Source organism: Vanellus vanellus (genome assembly GCF_965231255.1).
Source record: "Vanellus vanellus genome assembly, chromosome: 6".
Lineage (NCBI taxonomy): Eukaryota > Metazoa > Chordata > Aves > Charadriiformes > Charadriidae > Vanellus > Vanellus vanellus.
In genome coordinates, this window is record NC_138911.1 from 46,271,183 (window position 1) to 46,294,838 (window position 23,656).

The 23,656-nt window shown below is 41.0% G+C and overlaps 1 protein-coding gene across 1 annotated transcript in view; it reads left to right on the forward strand.

The window, feature by feature from the left end:
* Window positions 1-15,952, forward strand: part of TTLL5 (tubulin tyrosine ligase like 5) — a gene marked incomplete at its 5' end in the record, with an annotated part of 134,973 nt that extends 119,021 nt beyond the window's left edge. The window contains 2 exons of the mRNA XM_082485216.1: window positions 4,673-4,758; window positions 15,448-15,952. Of these exons, the coding sequence (XP_082341342.1) occupies window positions 4,673-4,758; window positions 15,448-15,488 (127 nt within the window). The 3' untranslated portion in view covers window positions 15,489-15,952. The remainder of the gene's footprint in view (window positions 1-4,672; window positions 4,759-15,447) is intronic.
* Window positions 15,953-23,656: the final 7,704 nt, after the last annotated feature.

A 23,656-nucleotide genomic window follows, 5' to 3' on the forward strand; every position in this document is an offset into this window, starting at 1 on the left:
TGTCAGGGTGCTTGCATTATGGCACCCAGAGCTGTACTTTTCCAGTGTGGGACAACTATATCCTTAGGTTACGACATGGCAAATATCCCTCTCCGTAACATCTAATCTAATCCTGACTTTTTGGCTGCTTCATTTCTCTGTCAGGGCATTTTTAATTTGCTACCCATTCTCGCCCTCTAATACTTGTTGGCTGTTTTCCTGATCTCTTTCCTCAGTGCTATATGTTATTTCAGTGCTAAGATCTCAGTGCTATATGTTATTTCCACAAGACTAACTGAAACTAATCCCATTCTGTTGTTAAAGCTCTTGTGTCTTTTTTTTTTTTTTTTTTTCATTTTCATATATTTCAGTAAGCCAGACCTTATTTCTCTGTCTGCTCTTGCACCACCTGGCTTTTGTTTAGCATCTTAATAAAGATCATCTTTTTAAAGTTGTTTGTAGAATTTCTGCAGAGACTGGACTGTGAAGACAAATTAAAATCAACTTTGTCTCTTTGACCTATCTCTTCCTTGCATGCTTTATCAATCCTCTCCCAGCCAGCACACGTGGCTTCCAGAAGAGGAAGAAAAGAATAAGAAGTAGAAAACGCAACTACAAACAGAATGAGATACTAAAGATGAACGTTACTGACTAATTCAAAAACTATCTAGTAACTTGGAGACTTCCCTGGTTAAAACATAAAATAAAAAAATTAATAGAACAGCCAGACAATTCAGTCTCTTGTCTTTTTGGTTCCTGGCCTCTCTTGTTTTCTTAGTCTCTTAACTTGTAAAAGGTGGTAGGTTGACTTTATAATGGATTGTGTCCAAAGCAGACTCCTTGCTTAAGCTAACAGAGTGGAAAACCGAGGCCCATACTAAGGTGTGGAAAAAGACTAACTGGTAGAAATAGTTTAATATGTAGCTCTACTCTGAAATGTAGCCTCATGGGGCTCCATAATTTTGATTAAATATGCTTATATCACAAGTAGAAAGTTTTGAACAGCTAACTCAACAAGCTCTTCTTTCTTTCCAAGAGTCAGACTGCATCCTTTCCACTGTTCATGTTGCCACTGCTATTGGCAGGTCTGTGAACCACGAAGAGACCTGCTGATAGCTGAGAGCAATGTTTTAAGACAGAGATTGCAGATACAATATTCGTACGCGGTGAAATGAAGCAGATGTCCCTGGAAGCAGCATTTGGTGTACTGAATCTTCATGTTACAGGTGGCAGCATGGAAAGTAGAAAAATATATTAGCTCAACTGTCAGAACCCAGACTGAACTGGTACAGGTGGTAGACAGAAAATCTTTCTGCTTTTAGGAATGATTAAATCACAATAAATAGAGATTTCTGCACTATCATTCCTATAGTAAGTTTTCAGAAACCCGCTCTCTAACTATGACAGCATCAAGTAGAGCAAGGCCTTGAACAGAACTATCAGTCAAAGAAAAGATCTCAGAAAAATATATAAAGAAAAAATATATAAAAGTATAAAGAGAGGAAATGCCAGGTAGAGTTAAGGAGCATATAATTAAAGATGTTATCAGGGAGAGGGCGAGCCCCAGGAGATCACCAAGTTTACCAGCAATAGACTGGAACATCACAAACTATTGGGGATGTTGATCAACATGGCATAATTTCTTGTACTGAACTTCTCTGTAAATGTCATTCCCAGCAGCTCTATTCAGGAAGCCTTTTGAAACAAATATTCCCTTCAAGTCCCAATACCACAGCACAAAATCTTTCTACCTTGTTCTTCTTTTGTATGTTTGCTTTGCATGGTGCCAGCAGCAGAAGAGCCAAAATTCTGCTATATTGTAACTAGTACAGAAATACAGTAGAGGTGATAGATTTCTCCAGGGTTCAGGAAATCCATCCCACAGCAAGGTGGAGTCCTGACTGCAATTGGCAGTAGCCAGCTAGGACAGGCTGACCAAGCCTGGCAAATGTGCCAAAAGTAGAGTGATGGCCACAGAGCGAGCCCTGTAAAATGCTGTGGTTCTGGTTTGTATCCTGTCTTGCCCATGTGTGCTTATTCATAGGCATGTGTGAAGTGTCTTAAATGAACTAGGTATGTCACACATACAGACTGAGTGCCCACTGAAAAGAGGACAGGCAGCAGGAGAGCAAGCATGTAACTGTTACTGGAACCCCTTTCACTTTTTTGCTGCTGCTGTACTGCGGCACGCTTGTTTTTTTTAGCTCCTGAGCATCTGGGTTAATCAGGCTGCCTGACCCTTAGACATTTTTGGCAGCAAAAGCAGTGCATCTGAGAGACATGCCTTGATTTAACGCCCCTGACACAGCTGGGCTCACTAGGCCTGTAGCTCTTAGCCCTTGGCTAGCCTCAGATCATACACACAGATACATATGTGGAGGCACCCTGTCCAAGAGCAACAAAGAGCAACAAGCCTCCCTGGCTCTGGGTCTTCACATCTGTTGCTGTCCTCTTGTCAAACGTGGGCTTTTTGTGATGTGAATTTGTTAGTGTCAGTTTTGTCCCCCCGGACTGTTAGATGCATTCATAGAATCCCAGGAATAGGTTGTTAAAACAAAGCTGTTCAAAATTTAGTCAAAGTATTTCTTTGTCACATGTGGAACAAGAGCATCCTCCAAATTTGCAGTCCCAGGCTGGGAAGCTTAGGACTGGTTTACTGCCTAAAAGAAGGAAGTCAGTATAAGTTTCAAGGAGGCATTGGCTATATAATAGATAGAAAAGGGCAATGACAGATATTTATGTGGAGAGGACAGTGTTTTTGTTAGTACTGAAGAAGAAATGGAGAACGTAACAATGGATTGCATTGGAGAAGTAGAAGCAAAAACAACACAGACATTAAAAGCAGAAAACTGAGAAAGGCAGTAGGGTTTCAGCCAACCCAAGGAGGAATAAAGTGGAAAGGGATTAACTCAGTTTAGGCAGTGAGTATGTTCTGGCACTGGAGCTTCCACGAGGACAGCAGAGAGAACTTGAGGGGTGAGCATAGCGTGGTGGGAGATCAGCGACCCAGAGGCAGATTTGAGAACGAGCTGCGTGGAGGTGACAGTTGAAACTGCAAGATTCAAGGTACACTGTGGGTAGGCAGAAAAAAAGAGCGAATCTGTAGAGAGGAAGAGATTCTCTAAACATAAACTGCACTTTAAGGTAGGAGTGTCACTGTTCCCTGATTTGTTGTTTTTTGTTGTTGTTGTACTTGCTGGCGTTCTTGATGACATTTTCAACCACTAGTCTTGCAATCTACCTACAGAAGGGTAAGCTGAATTAGGCTGTCAGTTCTGCTAGGTTAACAAAGCAGACAAGCTAATTATGAGCATGGAATCTCTATGTAAAAAGCATAAAGATCCATCTGTATTCTCAACTCCTAGAAGGACTGTGCAGTACCAGCAGCAAAAGAAACAATAATTACAGATCCAAAACTCTCTCCAAGGGACAGTAAATACAGAAACAGGCACCTCATTTGACAATAGCATTTCAAGTTATGGCTGACTGAAGTAAGGGATTGTGTTTTGCATATATCATATCTACATCCCTCTCCCTTCCTGTATGGACTCATTTAGTTCACTAAAATCCAGCTGAGATAAAATACAGGAGTCCCTCACTGGCCTTTTAGCTGCCAGGAGTACCTGGATTAGTGGCAGTTTGCTAACTTTGAAATCTGAAAGCAAAAGGTTTCAGACAAAACTATAGAAACTGCACACGTGTACCTGGGTCTGTTAGTCATCAGGGCATCACATGGGGATTGGAGATTCCAGTGCTCTTCTGGGGAAGAGCTCACAGTAACTGTGTAACACTGCAGAGCTGAGTAAGTGAAGGAGAAGGACTCTGGCAGAGAGACAGGAGTGTACACGCAGAAGTCTGGAGTGATCAGAATAGAGCTGGGCAGGATGGAAGAAAAGCAAGGGAGGGATAAAGGAGGAAAGGAAGAGCCAGGAATAGGTGGATCAATTGCATAGATTTTAAGGATAGAATAGATCATTGCAGCTGTATAGCTTGACCTTGCCTTGTGAGTAGACACATTTTTTTATGTAGGAGGGCACAGTCTCAGTTTGGTAATGAATCTTTAACTGTTATGAAGTTCTGCAGTTGTACTCTGCAGAATATAGCTTTACTGTAACTCAAGCGCTGAGATACTTTATGCAATTCCTCTTGCATTTATCTGCTTGAGGACTGGCACTGGACTACTGGACTTTAAATGCATTTCTGTGGGTCTCAGTTTCCAAGACAAGTGAGAAATCTTGCCTAAATGAGCTGTCTCTGCTGAGACGAGATGCAAAGACTTAACTTCTGAATGCAAAGTGGTTTTGCCAGCATGTGCATTTCTGTTCTAAGGTTCCTTAATCATTTTACTTCAAATCACTGCAATAAGGTTACTACAGCATTACTAGTTGAGTCCAATACCACTTACTATCTCCTTATCCTCCAGAATCAGCTTCCAAGGGTTTAGGACAATTAAGTGTGTTAGGCACTTCAAAGTCTTGCTGGTGGCTTGAGTGTCCATCTCTCTTGCTCTGCCTTTTTGGAGTCGGTTGCTGTCACTGCCTTTTTTTATACCATGTTCAGACACAGCTTCATAGCTATAATCCCAGTGAGATCGTGTAAAGTAGGAGAATTCTCAAATTTTTGTTTGAGACACTTATTCTTCCTTGGTATATCCTTTCTCATCTCTGTCTAATTTGATGGTTTTACCTGTTAGGGTGACCTCCGCTGAAAGGCAACTGAATGGATTCCAGAACAGCCTTCACAGTGCTGCATCCTGTGAGCCAGGGACAAATTCTACAGGTGAGTGCCAATGCCAAAGACCAGGAAAGTGGGGGTGGGCATGCTGAGATGCTTTCATCTTTCTCAAGAACTGGCAGGAAAAAAATTTTCTCAGCAAGAAGAAGAAACGCAGCTGCCTACCCTGCATGTAGTGGTTCCTAGGTAACAGTCTGGGTTCAGCTGTGCAGGGAATTTATTCCTCCTGGGATTAAAAAGACTAAACAGAGGGAGCAAAGGCTGAATTTCATAAAGTTGGAAGAGGAAGATCCCTAAAAATATGGCTGGGAAAAAAAAAAAACTTGGCTAAAATGGCTCCCCTTTGCTTTAGGCTTTGGCTCAAAGATGCTCTGTTGTTTAAGCTTGGCCTGTGATAAAGGGCCAGGACATTCTTTACATTTTTCTTCGGTCTTGCAGAAAAGCCCCTTAGTTCAGAAAGACATAGTTGAAACTTGTGAATCAGTTGCATAGTGAAGTCAATCAGTAGAGGTGAAAGCTCCCAAAGGAAAATCACTGAGACTTATAGAATCAAATCTTCATCATTCCCTAGTGGCTAATTAAAACAGGTTTATCTGCTGTTAAGGTCTCAATAAATGAGGACCCAATCAATTTTTCATTGACGCAAACCTATGACCAAGTAGAACGTAGTCTTGATGAACCCATGTTACCTATGGTTCGCAGTAATTTGTAATGGTGCTGTGATGGAATATATGAACAAATTATCATCTAGAATGCTTTTAAAAATTATGTTTATCACCTTTTATTTTGCTGTGAAAACCCTGAAAACATGACTTGAGTATCACTAATGCAGTGATCTCTGTGTTTTCACAGGCTGAAAGAAAAGTTTGCATGGGGTGAACTACCTAATTAATCTCTTGGATATTTAGCTATGAAACTTAAAGATGACATTTCCTTTATTAATGTCAGTGATTTTATTGCTGATCCTCTAGCAGAAACATTCAGCTAATGCACTTATCGTACAGTTCCAAACTGCCTCCCACGCTTTACCACTTGCCAAAACCTCCAGTTATCCTACCAGAAATTTTATAGGGTGAATAGCCGTAGTCAATAAAAAAAAGAACCTTACAGCTCATTGGAACATGACAGTGTAGGAATGGAATATAATGGGATTATCAAAATAAATAAAATTATGTCAACACATGTACATGTATAGTTGAGGCAAAACTTCTGGTCTACTGTATAGTTTGCGTTGAGTTTTTAGTACAGTATATAAAGCAAGGTTACACATAAATTTACAAGTAAATGTAAAAATAGAGCTCTCAATATATTGACCAAATTGGTTTGCGCACAAGAAGGTGTTTGTGTACTGAATTCTGCCTTCTTTTTCACAGTTTTAAGAGCACAGTCACGGTTACCACCCTGTAATTTTAACCTCTGCAAAACATTCTCTCCATCTCCTCTGGGTACTGTTATTGTTACGTGTGTCTGTGATCTGTAGGTAGCATTTCTCTGCCCTTCCCTGTTTCTGTGAATGTTTATGCAGGGCATGCGTGAGCATTGTTGATAATATTAACGATGGAAGGCAACAGCCAGGGCTGCAGGAAGAATATAGGCTAGATAATAACTACAGAGTTCAGGGTAGTCACCTTCTCTGGGAATACTTCAAATCCAATGAGAACTGAGAACTTCGGCTCATGTTTCCTTCTGTAGGACTAGGTTAGCTGTGCTGTACTAAACTTACCCTCTCTGAAGCTGAAACAAAGGGCTTTCCCTGCCATTTAGCTAAGAGCGTGAGGGCTTAGGTAGAACCCTAGTTTGGCTAGAGGTAAGCTAGCAGATCCGTGGTGGGTGGGTTACTCAAAGCTTCCTTGTTGTTAGAAGAGGTATATAGCTCCAAGAACAGTGCTAAATATTGTGATGATTGAACTCTCTAGAGCACAATGCTTGTTCTTGGAAACTGGGGAATGATATTTTCTTCAGCTTTGCACCAAGCCACTGGTATGCGTCAGAGGCTGCTGTGCCCAGTCTGTGTGTCTCAGAAACTACTCTGGTCCTTCCTGCAGGAACAGCTGTTTTTCTTCTTCACTCTCTCCATTGGTTGCTTATACTAGGTCCCTGATTTCCCTCATCAGCAGCTTATTTGGGGTTACTGTTTCGCATGTATTTAGTATCCTAGATACCAACTAGGGGGGTTGGAGGCACAAGTAATAAAGCAGATTACAGAATAAACTGCAAGCATTTCAAGATAGAAGGCCGTGAAAAGTTGCAGAGGTAAAAGAGGAACCAGACAGAACCTCTATATAAACACACACACGAATGCTCAAAAATGTCTGAGAAGCTTGAATAGGCCTTCTCCTCTAACGGCCTATGTGAGGATAGCTATGGGGCTCTGCAGAGAAGAAGCATAAAGGTGTCACATGTGATCTAACCAAAAGTGAGGATGATGCTCAAAGGAAGTCAGAGTCAGGCAGCATCGAAACTTTTAACTACATTGTTCAGAAAACAGTTCCCTGGTCGTTAGTACTTAAAACTGTAGGAGAATATCAGTTGTAGATACTGTTGTGCAGTGGACTCAAGCTCTTGAGAACAGATCCCTTGAGATGAAGTAAAAGGAAAATAAAAGTCAGCATTTCTGCAAAGCAGCTCAGGATTCTGAAACAAGCTATCACTACACCGGAAGTGTGGCAGCCTCTCATCCCTATGGCCTCATCCTCATTTCATGGAGAGGCAGAAGTTGTGAGCTGTGTGCCACTGGTGTAATGAGAGAAGGCAGAGATTCTCATAAGTATCTACAGAGAGGAAGCTAAATCTGCAAGCTATCATTTGTGTGTTTTTTGTAGTGTCAGAACAGACAGTTTCTTATCAAAGTTCATGAAAGTTTAACAAGATTTATTCTATTAAAGAAATACTAAGAGTTGCTACCACTAGGGAATGTTCAAAATGCTTCTAACCTGATTTTTCACTGAAATTGAATACCCAGTTGCTGGTGGGTTGTCAGTCATTCTGAAAATACAGCCATTATCACATTGCTTTTTTATTCTGTGTTACTTTGGGGGTCCCTCAGAATCACAGATTGTTTCCTGCTTCATAGAATTTAGCAATTCAATTAGTATTAGTAAACTAGGGTGATTGTGAACTAAGGAATCAATTCTCTTTTCCAAATCTTCTTCAGAATATAACTTGCTGAGTAACAGCTAAGCTAAGTAGTATGGTGGGTTGTTCAGTTCCAGGTTGTCTTTATGAGGCTGTTTGATACAGCGAGTTCAGATGATGAAAGAAGGAACCTACAGGCTTATCTCTTTTTTTTTTTTTTTTTTTTTTTTTCCTTTTCTTTATAAATTAACAATGTCAGGTGTATGGAGACATTTTGCCATATTTTGCTGTTTTAGTTTCTGTTCCTCTCTAATGGCATTAGGTGAATTGTGCATGAATTCTTTTTCTCAAGGAAGTGAAGTTCTAGGTAAAAAAGGTGTAATTTTTCCACCTGAATTTAGCTTTTGAACTACTGCAAGAAACATCGAGAAAGTTCTGTAACTACATGGAAGACCTCATAGTTATAATTTTATTGTAGCTATAATTCTTCCTTTTTGAAAATGCTAACACAAAGCAGGTTTTAGGGAGAACAGAGGATGAAGGGCACTTTATGAAAATATAACAATATAGTCCCAGGCAGCTTCTCTGTTCCTGAGCTGAATTCTTGTCTGCAAGAGCCCAGAGACAGGAACAATCTGAAAACATAGTTAACCCCTCAGTGCAGTTGTGGAGTGGATGCACAAGGTGATGATCCCAGCTGATTTTATTTTATTTGGTTTGATTTGGAAAGGTAACAGCAACTGTGAGTGAAATCTGTCTTCTGTCTTTGTGCTTCTCTTTTGTTTGCTGCCAACTTCTTGAGAGTTTGTGAAATTTTTATTTTAAAAGCTTCAAAAGACAGAATGCCCCGGGGTTCTGTTTTGCTATTGCAAAAAACATAATGTGCTGATAATCTATATAATTACAAACAAATATGAATCATGATTAAAACTGGGCAAGACTACTGCCTGGCTCCAGACTTGTAAGGACTTTCACCTTTTCATACTCAGACTGATTAACAGTAATGCAGTTTTATTGTGCTAATGTTTATATTATCAGTGTCCCCATGGCTTTTCCACTACGTGTGCTGGGAGAAGAAAAAAAGTGTTAGAGTTAAGTGTTAGAGTTAGAGTAGAGAGGGGAGGTAAAAGTTAGTAATATGCTGTCTGAATTTGACAGCAGCGAAGACTGCTAATTCATACAAAATCTCAGATCTCCACCTAATCTGGTTTAAAGCATGAGTCCAAAACTAATTTATTTGTATTCTAGTTCTCTTGAGAATACTTTGTACAGAAGCTGAACGTCAAAACTCGGTCTGAAGCTAGGGAGGAAACTTCTTGAGCTAGGTTGTGTAGACTTGATTTTATTCCCTGCGATTCCCTGGTCTGTATTTGAGCTTAATTGCAGGATGGTGCACAGTTGTGTGTTTACTTTAGACGTTCACCTGGCCCCCATATCTGCATGAATGCCAAGTCCTGAAGGTATGCAACTCTTTGAAATAAAGTGTATCATCATCTGTAAGGGCTTAAAACTGGATCCTGAACTGCCAGGAGACTAGTTGCAGAATATGAGGATTAATATGCTGGTTTGGATCTAATCCACATGGAAGGCAGGCTGCTGTTCTTAGTTTTCTAGTGATTTCCTTCTTTAGGCTAAGGTGGAGAGCAGTGTCTGAATGCCATCCAAAGAAGATGAATGTGCAAGCAGTGTGGTCCAGTACAGAGCAATGAATGGAGGCTGCTTGCAAACTAGTGATAGTAAGGAGCACTTTTGCACTTACTCTTTTCTGTATCGAGCACGCTCCAGATTTTTTTCATTTTTCAGGAAATCTACAGGTAGACTGTGTAAGTTTTTTATATCCAAGGTTACTGTGTGGTCCTTCATAAGAAGGTCATGTGTGTCTTGTTATTTGAGACCTGAAGTTAGAGTTAACATTGGAGGTGCTAAGCTGTGACTGGCTGTTGTCTACCCACTGCTTGAATTAACATTATTCCTGAAATGCACCCTCTTTATATAAGCTTAAAGAAAGAAAAGAAGAGATTATTTTCGCAGGCATGCAAAAGTCCAAGCTTCAAAATTATCCTGCACCAGCAAAAGAAAAAAAAAAAAGGCAAGTAAACACAACAGGCATTTAAACAAGACGCATACAATCATTTTGTATTGTTTGCTAGATCTAAACAAAGAAAATGCCTGGGATTTAGAGATGCTTTTATCAGCCAGTCTCTCTCAACTCTCTTGGAGCATAAAGGGTGGGGATGGGATAGGGTATGTACTGTTGCCACTGTGCATGGTCTGTGTCAGACTCCCAGCCATTTGCTACAGTAGGGTGGAATTCCCAGCTGCCCAGCCTTGTCCAGGCTTCCTCGGCTTCTGCCAGTGTTCCCTGCAGCCTCAGAAGGCAGTAGATTGTTGAACACCAATGTATTTATTTTTATGTTGTTACCACATTCCCAACAGGAACCTTGGCTATGATTTCATCTAGTCTCACCACACTGTCCAAATCCTTCATCAGGAGCAGCTGGGAAAAAAATCACTCAGGTTTCTGCACAGCACATTGCTGGTACGCCTACTCCCTCACCCTAATCCTGTTAATTCCAGTCTTCATTTGCCACCCTCCTGGTTCTCCCTTTTTGCTGTGACTGACTGCACAAGTGGTCTTGACTTTGAAAGGTGACCTTCAAATGGGCACCTCAAGTAACCTCTACCTCAGACCACTTTTGCTACTTAGGCACAAGGTAACTTATGAGACAAAAGAACAACTTTTGATGTCACCTCATTACTTATCCTAGTCCAGGAATGGAGTAATGATGAGCTCTTCCACATAAATCCTTCCAGGACCACCTGTCTGGCTGAGAAGGTCTGGATGGGTAACTGAAAGTACCAGTACCTTTGATGCAAGGCACTGGATCAAACTTTTCCAGTGCAGCCTCTCTCCCTGCATACAGCCTTTGTCAACAGCAGTAATAGCATTGTGTCAGCATCTCTCTCTGTAGTGCTGTCTCCATGCAGTGAAAGGGTTATTAAGAAATGGAATCAGTCCGTTTTATCATATTTTGGAAAGCACTGGAGCTTGAGGTGAATCCTACTGTTGTGCCTCCCTTTTTGGGAGGGCAGAGAATGAGTTACAATGAAGGATACTTGGTTTCACATTTGTTCTTAGAATTATCTTCCTAAAGCCATTGTTCTTTTATGCATCATGAAAACTTCCTGGATCTTCTCTCTCTCTCCACTGCTGACTTCCACAGTTTCATAAAGAAAGCAAACAGGAAGGGGTGGAAAGATAATTTATCTCCCTGTTATAGTTGTTGCATCTGTCCCAGGTCAGATAATGACAGTCAAGCGTGTAGTACTAGAGGGACCAGAAGGGAAAGGAGAATGGGAAAGAAAGACCACCTCCTTATACCGTTTCTTGGTACTCTTTGAAGGAGCGAGGAACCATTACCTTATGACTAGCAATGGGCAAATATTGATGCCTCTAACCAATACCTTTAAAATAGATACAAACTATCAATAGGGTGTGACTGTGTGTGAGTTTATCCAGTTATCATAAAATGGTGCATAAGTCTCATTAAATCCCCACAGAGTGTAAAGCTCTGCCAAAAGCAGCATTCCAGGCCCTTCTAAGATGATAAGAAGATGATGTCCAGCTCGGCCATCACCTCTGAGCTAGACCTGAGGGTCAGTGTTCTCTTCTAATGATCAGAAATTACACTTATTCCTTAACTTGAGAGCAGCCTGCCTCTCACACCTTTAGTCTACCTTTTGCCTTTCTTTTATGAAAGAAAGGAGCCTTTCCCTGTTGCTACTGGCCTCATGCCACTGAAAGGGCATTCCAATTCTGAGGACCACAGGGAAAGCAGGAGAAAAAGGAAAGGACGGTCTCTAGAAATTAGTTTCTCTGTTTAAGAATGAGAACCCAGCTTGAATTCTAGGAGCCTTCACTTCTTACAGACTCAAAGAAAACTCCGAAGCAGGATAAGTAATGACTTCAGGCAGTTGGCATTTTTGCCTGACTGGAGGCTGAGCATTGCTTGTTCTCAATAGTTAGGTGATGGCGAACTGCCTGTGTTTCCTTGCTGTGTTGGAAATGTCATTCAAGATCAGGTGTGCAAAGGCTGGGGAGAGGTTATGTAATATCTTGGCTACTTCTGTCTCACATCTGGCCCTTTGGCATTAAGCTACCTACAGAGAGGATGACTTTGCCCATCCAAATTGGATTTTCTTTTAATCTGGCATTATTTTATTGAGACTAAAAATAGAAGCCAAAATGTGTGTGAATAGGGTAAAAGGGAGTGTCTGAAGTTATGAAATGAAATGTGGGGAAGAGCCAGAGAAAAGAGAGCCGCAACAAACCCAGGGAGTAGGGAGCTGAATAAGAGAAATCAGAATGAAGGCTGTCCAGTACAGAAGGGCATTGGCAGTTAGGGTGAGGAGCCCACCCAGTGTCTTCTCTGTAACATGGGGAGCAGGAAGACTCATGCTGGCTTCCACTGCTCTTTCTCCACTTGTTAATGAGGCCGCTTACTGCTCTTTTCGTGCAGGGAGACCTCACTCGAATACAGTTGTGTGTACTGATTGTGTCACACATGCACCCCACCCCCCTCCCCAGTAAATTTTGATGACTTGGAACTGCTGCTTTCCCTTGCCTGCCCAGTCCAACAAGCCAACTTGAAATTGTGCACAAAAGATGGGGGAGGGAAGGCTGGCCTTCTGTTGTCAGCTGTCCTGGCTTGCTAGTGTCAGTCACTCATGGATATAAATAAACTCCATCTATTTATTGCCTTTCTTAGTTGCACTATATATTATCAAGAGAATGCTGGGCATCGCTCTAGGATTAGAAATTCCCTCTGCTCTGGGATAAAAAAATCTGAATTTCTAGGATTATCACAGTTTTTCAGGGAGAAAGGAAATTCCTGTTTTCAACATCAGTTTCAGGAGGCTTTCACTTGCTCCTCAGTTCTTCCACAGACTTGCTGTGGGCATGATCATAGAATTGTCTAGGTTGCAAGGGACCTTTAAGATCATTGAGTCCAACTGTTAAACTAACACTGACAAAGCCACCACTAAACCATGTCTCTAAGCACCCCACGTACCCATCTTTTAAATACCTCCAGGAAGTCAACCACTTCCCTGGGTAGCCTATTCCAGTGCTTGACAACCCTTTTGGTGAAATTTTTCCTAATATCCATCCTAAACCTCCCCTGGCACAACTTGAGGTCATTTCCTCCTGTCCTATCACCTGTTACTTGGGAGAAGAGAAGAACACCCACCTCACTACAACCTCCTTTCAGGTAATTGTAGAGAGCCATAAGGTCTCCCTTCAGCCGCCTTTTCTCCAGGCTAAACAACTCCAGTTCCCTCCACTGCTCTTCATAAGATTTGTGCTCTTGACCCTTCACCAGCCTCATTGTCCTTCTCTGGACATGCTCCAGCACCTCAAGGTCCTTCTTGTAGTGAGAGGCCCAAAACTGAACACAGTATTTGAGGTGCAGCCTCACCAGTGCCGAGTACAGGGGGATTGATCACTTCCCTAGTCCTGCTGGCCACACTATTTCTGATACAAGCCAGGATGCTATTGGCCTTCTTGGCCACCTGGGCACACTGATGGCTCATATTCAGCCAGCTGTTGACCAACACCCCCAGGTCCTTTTCCACCAGGCAGCTTTCCAGCCACTCTTCCCAAGCCTGTAGTGCTGCATGGGGTTGTTGTGACCCAAGTGCAGGACCTGTCACTTGGCCTTGTTGAACCTCATACCATTGGCCTTGGCCCATCTATCCAGCCTGTCCAGATCCCTCTGTGGAGCCATCCTACCCTCAAGATCAACACTCCTGCCCAACTTGGTGTCATCTGTGAACTTACTGAGGGTGCACTCAGTGATGAAACAGCCCAAACTAGCTCTAAAAAATGTTAGCATGGGTCCCTGACCCACTACTGTCATCTAGCCTAGTGCTCTGCTCTGTCTCGTTCCTGCAGCTTGGAAGCAGAGTAGATTAGATGCTGGTGTCTGACCAAGGCTGTGTACATCTGCGCTGGGAAGGTCTATATAGCACTGAATTTTAGTGTGCAGGTATCCCATAAATGACTTTACACAACTCCTGTGATTTCCTTATGACTCAGAATCATATCCATAAAATGAAAGTAATACTTTTTCTTCCCCCTATATAACTGTTCTAGGTTCAAAAGTGTTAAAATTTTTGAGGTGCAGTCATGGATGACATAATAGTACGTACATATGTGGACAGACATACAGGCAGATACTTTATCATCTCCTGGCAAGCAAAGAATAAAGGAGATTCATTCTGTTTTATGTGGCGGTTCACTGCAATGACTCTTATCGCTAGGGAGAATCAACCCTTAATGTTGGCTGCTGTCAGGGATGAGGTGTTTTTCTGTCCCCCTTACTTAACCAGAAGGAGGAGGAATGGTCACCAGTAGTTTTGAAATGATAAAACTTCACAGAATTATATACATTTATGAAATGATTGAATCTGCACTCATGGTAGGAACCTACATATGTACTTGTAGACATAGGAATGCCCCTCTCCATGTTGAGTCCTTGAGGTAGCCATACAAGAGGAACTCACTCAAAGTGATTTTAATTCCGTTTGTGAGAAAAGACAAACTGTACTGTGCATTTCTGTAGGAAAGGGAAGGCTCAAAACTCTCTTCAAAACAGGAAGATGAGGTTGAAGTTGGCCACCTCTCTCATGTGCCTTTGTTTCCTTAATTTCAGCATATTGCCAAGGGATAGGTTTCTGGACTGGTATCCTATCTTAATACACATGGTTGACAGTTTGGTTCCTAATTCAGGCTCCAAACTTTCTTTGCAGTGACATAGCTGGCAATCCTGCTTTCTAAACATCTTTCCAGATCCTCTGTACTCTGTGATGTTTGGCTCTATGCTGGGCTTTCAAGGAGAGTGTACTTTTAAAAATATAGCTATATTTTTAATAAACAGCTCTCAACAAATGTCACTCGCATTTAGGAGCAAGCTGATGTGCTAAATACACCGGACAAGCTTTACCTACTATATTAGCTGTAAAATGCAAACTTTCCAAAATAAACTTGGTGCATTTCTAACTGTTTTGGATTTTTCTTTTTAAAGGACTGTCTAAGGATTTTTAAGTAAGAGAAGTGAAGATGACATTGACTTTTTCCTATAACATGCCTAAGCAGGAAAATGTTGCAGTATGTAGAATTAAAATCTATAATGATGGGAAGAAAAAAAAATTCCTTATCCCATTTTGTTTCTTTTAAAGATCAACCCTTTCACACCCCCATCTCTCCTGCACCAAGGTCCTCAGCATCTTTTGGAGTGGGGAAGTAGACTCCCATGCAAGTGAATGAGTAAAAGACACAAGGAAAGAGACAAAGCGTACTAAGGGAGAAGGATTTAGAGCCACTGGAGGAGCATGTGAAGAGATGAGTCAAAGGCAAAGAGTGAAGAAGGTATTCTGGGGCTTAAGAGGAACACCAAGAGTACTTTTTCACACAGTAGCTTATTAAGTTAGGTTTTCTCATACTGATCTGTGATCTCATCTGTTACTGTAGACAGAGGTTTTATGATAGGGAGATCCACATTTCTGGTGATGGCTGAGATTTGCAGAGCAGCACAGCAGTTTTTCTCACTAAACAGTCCCTTGTGATTACTTAAAATCTTTGCTTTGTGTTTTTTCCAGCCTCTGCTCACAGAGAAGGACTAACACTGAACACCAGGTGAGGAATCCAAGGTGCTGCTTCAAGTATGGAGCAAAAGTAAAAGCAGCAGTGACTTCATACCACCACACTCCCGTAACGCCCAGGAAAGAGTGAAGAGGAGGCCCTGGTGAGAGGACAACCCACTGAGGAGAATACCTGAACAACTGTGGAAGCTGGTGATACACCTGCAAGCTGAAGTGAATGATTGCCTCTGAGGGCTTCTGCTGCAGAATCTTGGGGTCCTTTCCTCCCACTTCTTCCTGATCACTAACTGTGAGATCTTTCTGTAAGACAGAGATCCTCCAGCTGTCTCTATTGTTCTTCCTAAGGTCCAAGTTTGAACATAAAATCTCATATGCTCAGCCATTTCCGTCTGTCCTAGTCTGGTAACAGCCAAGATTCTGTGCTGTCATCACATGGCAACCATCAGCAGAGAAAAATATTAGAACATACAACTGGAGACATCCATGTTGGTTGCCGTCTTGAATTTTGGCACAGAGCCATAGAAATTATTGGTTTGAATAAAGCAATTTCATTTGTTTGTTTTGTTATAATTTCAGTTATTAATTCACACCCCAAAAATATTTGCTGTCATTATATTGGACAGGATTTAAAATCTGTCTTTATGTTCACTTTTGGATGCTTGTGTTCTATGTGGCTTACTTTTGTATTTTGATTTCTGTTTGTTTAGGCTTTATAAACTTTTTTAATTGGCTGATGTTTTCAGACCCGAGCTTGAACCCTAAGTCCCAGGTGGCTCCTATCAATTGCAATAGTGGCTTGGTGAAGCACTCCAGTTAAAATTTGCCTAATGCTATGAAAATTAATTTGCTTGTGTTAGAAAACAACATCAGCAGCTGGAAAATGTATTGGAGAGAAGATCCACCCATCCTTAAAATGAACAGGAAGCAGCTTCAGCTCTGGCTCTTTCTTAGTGCCAGGTTAAAGGAAAACTCAGTATTCTGCAACTTCTGCCTTGTCAAACAGCAAATGATACGATTGTAATTCTCAAAGGGTACAAAATCTCCTGTTGTTTGTATCAGAGCCTTCAGAGACTGGATTCTAACAGCCTGTTTGATCTGTTTTCTTATTCCACAGCTCCCCTGTTATTTCTAGCCTGCATAGTCAGTGTTAAGAGATCATGCTCACATGTTGGCAAGTAGATAATGATCAACCCAAATGGCTGACGGAAGAAACAGTGTCAGAGGAGGAAAGTATTTTATCTTGAAATGATTGTGTTCATGTTCAGTCTTGGATTGTGCATATTTTCTGTCATTCAAGACCAGATAAATTGTAAGAAGATGAAATAATTATGTTCATACCCCATTAGTTTCACCATCATTTGCTTCAGGCATGAATTCATAGGACAGAACATGCATTTTTCTATTTCTGTTCCACTCATGCATATGACAGACATTGAATATTTCATTTGTCCAAAATACAGTTCTCTGATGTAGGTGTTCCTTTTCTTACTTCATTGGCTTATCTTTCATTTCCTGGACAGTCATGATCCTGTTCACTTTCTCTGCATTTTTCAGCTGTGTTTTTCAAGAATGTCTGCAGCATTTGTCTGCTGCCTATGCCACCATCACATATCATCAGTGACCAAGCGATTTGTAAAATCTCGTGAAGTTACTTTCAAGTCATGTCCCTTCTATCTGTAATCATTGAATTCTACCCATGGATCTCTGACATAGATGTTTCTACTGGTGCATCAAGTTTTCAGCTCATGATTAGTGAAAATCTAGTTGCAGAAGTTGTTACTTCAAACTTCTGCACATCCTTAGCAGCTGTGGGCTTCAAGACCATGGGTCTGTCTTCTCGTAGCCTACTCCGCTATGTGTGGTATTAGCTGTAGCTTCCAGCTCTGTTCCAGAACTGTCGGAGGGGCTATTTCCCTGTAAGATTTAGCTTCAGTAAATAACAGGTTCCTTTCCTTTCTTCCTCCTACGGGATCTGAGTTACCCTTATTCCACTGGGTTTCATGTGCAAGATTGAGTAGCTATAGGATATACATCCCTGTGGAACTCTCATCTCTGTTTTTGTTCTCTAGTCTCTTTGTTCAGGTTGTTACAGCCATCATTGAAAACTATAGAGGTTTGAAGGGTAGAGATTCAAATGCAGAGTTAGCTCAGGAAAGGTGATTGTCTTCAGAGGATGACTGGCAGAAGCAGCATTCTTACATCTTTGTCTGGCAAATTACCAATTAGTGCTGGCTTATTATGCACGTAGGTTAATTGTTTTGTCAGCTTTGCTACTCTCCCACCCACTCATTTTGCGATAATGATTTGTACTCAGTTATAGCCAGCATGTTTTTTAAACTTCTTTGCATTGCATGTTACATGTAGCCAAAACCACATCTATAACAGTGATGACTTAGTAGCAGTATATCTCTAAGATTTTTTGAAATATTCAGGGAAATGCACATTACAGTCTAAGACTCTCATTTCAAAGAGGTGAATTTTGTCAGCTTCAGGAGCAATGAAGTCTTGCATCCTTTGTCCCTGGAAAATTTTTCTTCTGCTTCCAACAAATAAAAAAACCCCAGGAATATCAAAACCAGTCCTTTACCTCAAGCCCAAACACCTAGACCTTGAACTCCTGTTCAGCCTCAGGATGTGTAAGGGCAGCCAGAGCATCAAAGGAAATAACAGTATTCCTTTGCCTTGGGCACCTGCTGGTCCCAGCTCTGAGCACAAATGCTTTTACCTTGGGAGTGTGTGCAATAGAGAATCAGAAACAAATCCTGCAATTCCAGCCTCTTATTTTTTTCATCTGCCTGTACTTCTCAGCCTGGAGTCCATGTATATCTTTGTCCATGGTGGATACTGTGTACTGTACATATGTATTTTGTCTCTTTGCAGCTCTGTTACCTCCTCGTCTGTCCCTTTTCAAAACCATCTCAGAGAGTGCTTCTGTTAAGAGATTCAATCGGGAGGCATAAAACTGTTTCCCACACATCTTGGAGAAGGCATTTTACAGTAAGTGTTTTCTAGTACAAGGGAAGAAAGGAGAACCGCAAACCATTTTGGATTTATAACAGTTGCATATGAGGGGAGTACAATCATATACATGCTCCTCAAGTGGGGATTAGTTTGTTTCTGCTTTTATGACATTTACTTCCCTGTATTCATTAGTGAGTTTCATTGAAAGTGCCTTTATTTACTGTGAGAAAAGAAAATTACCAATAGAAAGCCCCAACAATCATGCAGCATCTGCTTCAGTGGTGAGATTGGATAATGTAACCAAGAGGTTCTCTTCTTCTCTCCTACTCCTTGATGTTTGCATCACTTCTAAATTAAGGAACCTGTTCCAGTGACGCTGAATCAGGCTTGTTAGTCTTGAAAGGAGTAAGGTGCGTATCAGAGTCCTGGAGGCTGAGGTAATGCAGAGTTCATACAAGGATTCTGTGCTGTGTTTAGGTGATGAGCATACCACAACATAAAAATTAAGGGAGGGATATTAGATTCTGTCCTCTCAAGAAGCAGCTGATTTGTACTCTGTACATGAAGTATTAAGTTCACTTTTACGTGGTTCATTTTGGCCTTTTTAAACAGCGTCACAAGTCATGTGAGTGTCATCAGGGGGAGGTCATGTTGTGACACTAGATAGACCACTTAGTCTTGAATACCAATGAGACATACTGAAATTTCTATACTCAAGACTAGATATGCTTTTGGGCAATCGTGGATTGTTGGAAATGCACCTCATTATGATGCCTGGAAGGTGGACATACATCTCTCTGATACTGGTTCCACACTGTGTCAGGATGTTTGGTATCAAGACCTTTGTTTACTAATAGGAATCTCAATGCTGTGCCTCTTCCTTATACCGGAATATGGATAGTCTCTGCGTGCATGGAGTTGAATGGCTGGCACATTCCTCTTCTTTTGCTGTGAAGGAGATCATTGACTTATAGATGAGTTTACAGAACAGATAGGATTCTCAGCTTGAATTCCTCCAGGCCTGTACCTTTCACTAATACAACAATTCCAGTCATTTTAGATTATTTGCTGGAAACAAAAGTAGTCTGGCTCCTGACTTATTTTTGTTAAGGTTTACTTGATCAAACTGCCAAGGACTTTTTTCCTCAGTCAGTCCTACATTTGCTGCTTATGGTAATCCTGGGTTCACTGTTTGAATCTGGGTGGGTTATTTGCTGGTGTTTAAATAGTTGATTTTTTTTGCAGTAAGTAACTGTCTGATTGATCATCTTCGTACTATTTCCTTTGTGGACAAAGGAAATGTGGATCTGTCATGAGTTTCTTCCAAAACAAGCTTCTGAGCTTTACTTAAACCTGGGACTTGACCTCCTTTTCTTCTTTCTAGAACTTCCTGTTTCTAGAGCTAAGGGAGCCTTATTTACACCAAACATCAGGAGGACCTTATTGTATCTTTACAAAATCAGGTCAGTGAAACAGTCCTTGAGATTGGTTATAGCAAGAGCACAAAACTTAACGTTTGTAGTTATTTTCATGCAGAAAGTGGTTAATTGGAAAAGAGGTGGGCAAGGAGGATTGTAAGGGTAAAAAGGGTGTAATTGTTCACAGTCTTGACCACTAAAAGAAAAAGGAGCATCAAATGAAACTAACAGATATCAGATTCAAGTAAAAACAAAAAGGGGGGGCGGGGGGGGAATGTATGTGCACACTTTTTTTTCCACAGTATGTAATTAATTCACCTATGGAACTCCTTGTATCCACAACACCTTGTGACAAAAAAAGTGTAAGTGGTTTGAAAAGACAAGTAGACAAATCCATGAAAAAGTAATCTATTAGGGCAAATTAAATATTAAAACTAAAAAACAAGCAGGAAGTTTCTAAGACACTTCAACTGACTATTCTGGGGAAGTATCACAATAGGCTTTTCCAATTTCTAGCTTGTCTGTCAGGCATGTGCTGTTGACCACTGTCAGAGACGAGAGCTAGGCTAGATGGTTCTGTAGTCTGACTTTGTATGGACATTTTATTCTGACAGTTGCAGTACAGCTTACTGGAACAGCCAAGGCAAAGCTGCCTTCCATGACAGTGGCGTGTTCTACCAGAATTCACTCTGTGGTGTTGGGTACTCTAAGAAAAGTTTGCATTGCTGGAGGCTTTGACCTTGGCCAAATTGGCATGTGCAGCTTGTCTACACCTTCACCTGGGTGGGCACTACATATTGCAGAGGCTTTCAGAATGTTGAAGCTCTTACAAGAGTATACAGGACACCAAGATCTACCTCTAGACAGTTGTGATTTGGGGGGAAAGTAGATTGCTGTATGGAAGTCATCCATAATGTGATGTTTGTAAACAGTTAATCGCTTAAATACGGAAAAGAAAATTACCACTAACTAAAGCTCTCAAGTTATCTTGTTCATACACATTTCACTTCTTGGCATCTTTGTTTTCTGAAGTGCTTGAGTGCAGAGCGCCTTCAGGGTGAATGTGCACGTCCACAGCACATCTTCAAGAATTACAGTAACTGGTAACTGCTTTCTTCCCACTTTAGAACCCTACTGTCCTTTTCCAAAGAATGAGATTGTTTTCCTGCTGCCTTAAAGATAAGTAATTAGGAAATGCTAGCTGATCTTTTCCAAAATTGTTGGATTCCGAGTTTTGCAAGAGCTTCTCCATGCAGTTTTAACACAGAGGACAAACTCCACTGAACTACAGGTGACAAACTGGACACCAAGTCTACCTTGAGGAGTCTCATCTGTCTGTTACCTTACAGAAAAAAAGGATTTCACTGGCCCACATTGAAAAAGAGTTTTCCCTGCTGTTTCCAATTTAAAGGAAAAAATCAGTGATCACTGTGTAGACCCTGGTGTGAAGCCTTTGCCAGTGCTATTCAGTGAATCATAGTGGGTCCCTAGGGAAAAGAGTATACTTAACAGGGCCTCTTCTCTACAAGTCCACGCCTACAGTGCACACAATGAGCTTGAGAAATCTTATACTCTTTGAAAAGGAGTGGCTTCTTTATCTGACCTACCAGACAAAAAAATTGAATTTGCCTTAAAAAAACAAATTTGATGCAATTGTTAAGAATTTGGCTGCTGTTAAAAATGTATCTTTTATTACCAGAATCTTTTGTTGGGGGCAAGTGGAAAAGGTGCTGTTATCTCTAAAAGCAATTTCAGCATTGTATTTGGCCTTTTGCCTACTGGTGTTCTGGGATGTGCAACAGAAAGACAACCCCAGCACGTTAGTTTAAATCGGTGGCCCTGCAAGAGTATTTTAGAAAAATCTTATTTTACTTTAGTTATAGCAATGGTAAAGTGTAGTCTCCTTCCCCCAGACTAAGAGGAAGCAAGTTACTCTACTCAGTCTAGTTATGTTCAAAAGTCATGAAATCTCCTTAAAAAATATTTTGGAGTTATTGATCTAATCCCTGTGTCTTGAGTACTACCATGTCAAAAGTCAGAAAGGGATTTTGAAAAGTTTCTCTACTACCACATCCAAATGTTTGACTGTCATCACTCCCTCATTCTACTATAAAATTTGTTTTTTCTGAGATTGGGGTAGAAAAATAACAAGGTATTTTTCCCCACTGTTTCCAGTAATTACTATGTAGGATTCACCTCATGTTTTTCAAGCGGTTTTGCCTTATTTATATGACCTTCTGAAAAGGTCATGCTGTGTCAGGTGTATTTAATACATCTAGGATGCCTGTGTCATTCTTCAAGATGTGCAGATGGACAGCTGTGAATCTACTGGGAGGGCAAATGAAGTTGTAGGCATCCCATTAGTGCCACTAATTACAGTATTTATGCTTCCAGTTGCATAATGCTTTCTCCCATTCAAATAAGGATTGTCTTCCCTCCTTAAAGTGTGTTTTCTCCACCATTTCTAATTCCAGAAATTCAGTGTGGTATTCATTTTGTATATGATATCAGCTAGGAATTTTTTTTCTTATCCACAGACCTACAAAACTCATGTCTCTGTTTGTCTACTGAAAATTTCTCATGAAAAATATGTAAGAATAAAGATTGGTGGCTCTTCCTGCCAAATTATGGCTGTGCAAGTTTCTTAGGCCTTTTGAATGATGGCTTGGCTGAGGGCAAGTGAAATTGGTAAAAATGAAAGACAATTTAGTCAGCACATTGTAACTGCTGCCACACCATACCTCCCTGAGATTTTATTGCCATCTCGTTTATTTTGTTTCTCTTTGTTGTTTGGTTGGTTTGTTTCCGGTTCTTCAGATTAGCAGAATAAAGCACTTAGCATGGTGGTATCTAAATGAGGCCTTCAGATCCTAAAGAATAGTTAGGGATTTCTGTAGCAAGTGTCCTTTGAAGGGGCAGATGTCATATTTTGTCATGCAAGCAGCTTGTTGCAAGCTGGATGTTTTCAAGAGACTCTTGTTGCGAGTCAGACTGACTGCTACTGCTTTCCCCCTCAAGTGGAGTTTCTTACAAATCCTTGAAAACAATGGAGATCTTCCAGGCATCTAGTCTACCTGCAAGAGGGTTTCAGCATTTCAAAAGAGCATAATTTTTCATTTCAAAAAAGGACCAGAACATGGTTATGAAGACGTTCCCCAGTCATTACACCACATGCATTGCACAAATCCTGTAAGATTTGCCCCTGGCTGCACAGCAAATCTTTGTTTTGTCTGCTTCCTGAAGAGGATAATAACTTCAGGACAAAAAAGAAATCCTTCCGGAAGTGTGTCAGGAAATCTCTGGTTCGATATGACCCAGCTGGCTTCTTTCATCAAGCGATGTACATGCACTGGCCATGATATATTATTATAATGCTTCATGCCGATTTCTATATGTGATGAATCAATATCTGTAAACAGCTAGTGAGAAATGTCTGAGTGTTGGCAGACCAGAAAAGGAAGTCACCTTTGCTTTCTGCAACATGCATAACCCCTACATGTAATTATTTCTTGCATCAGTCTCTCTGGACAGCAATGAAGTATCATCTTGCCTAGCCAATCAAGTGGAATGAGAGATGAAGAATATCATCCTGCACAAAGACCACTACCCCGCTGAAAAGGGGAGGAATAAATCTTTGTCTTCAGAAGATACCGCTTGAAAGATTGGTATTCCTTGGTATAATTCAACAGTGCCTGCATATACCACAGGGGACAGAGTTTCTGCCTGAAAGCTGTTCACTAAGTCTGCAGGATGTGGGAAAGCAATAATGTAAGGGGGTTTCTTGCCACAAACCACAGCTGTAAAGAAACCTCTATTCTGTACTAGAT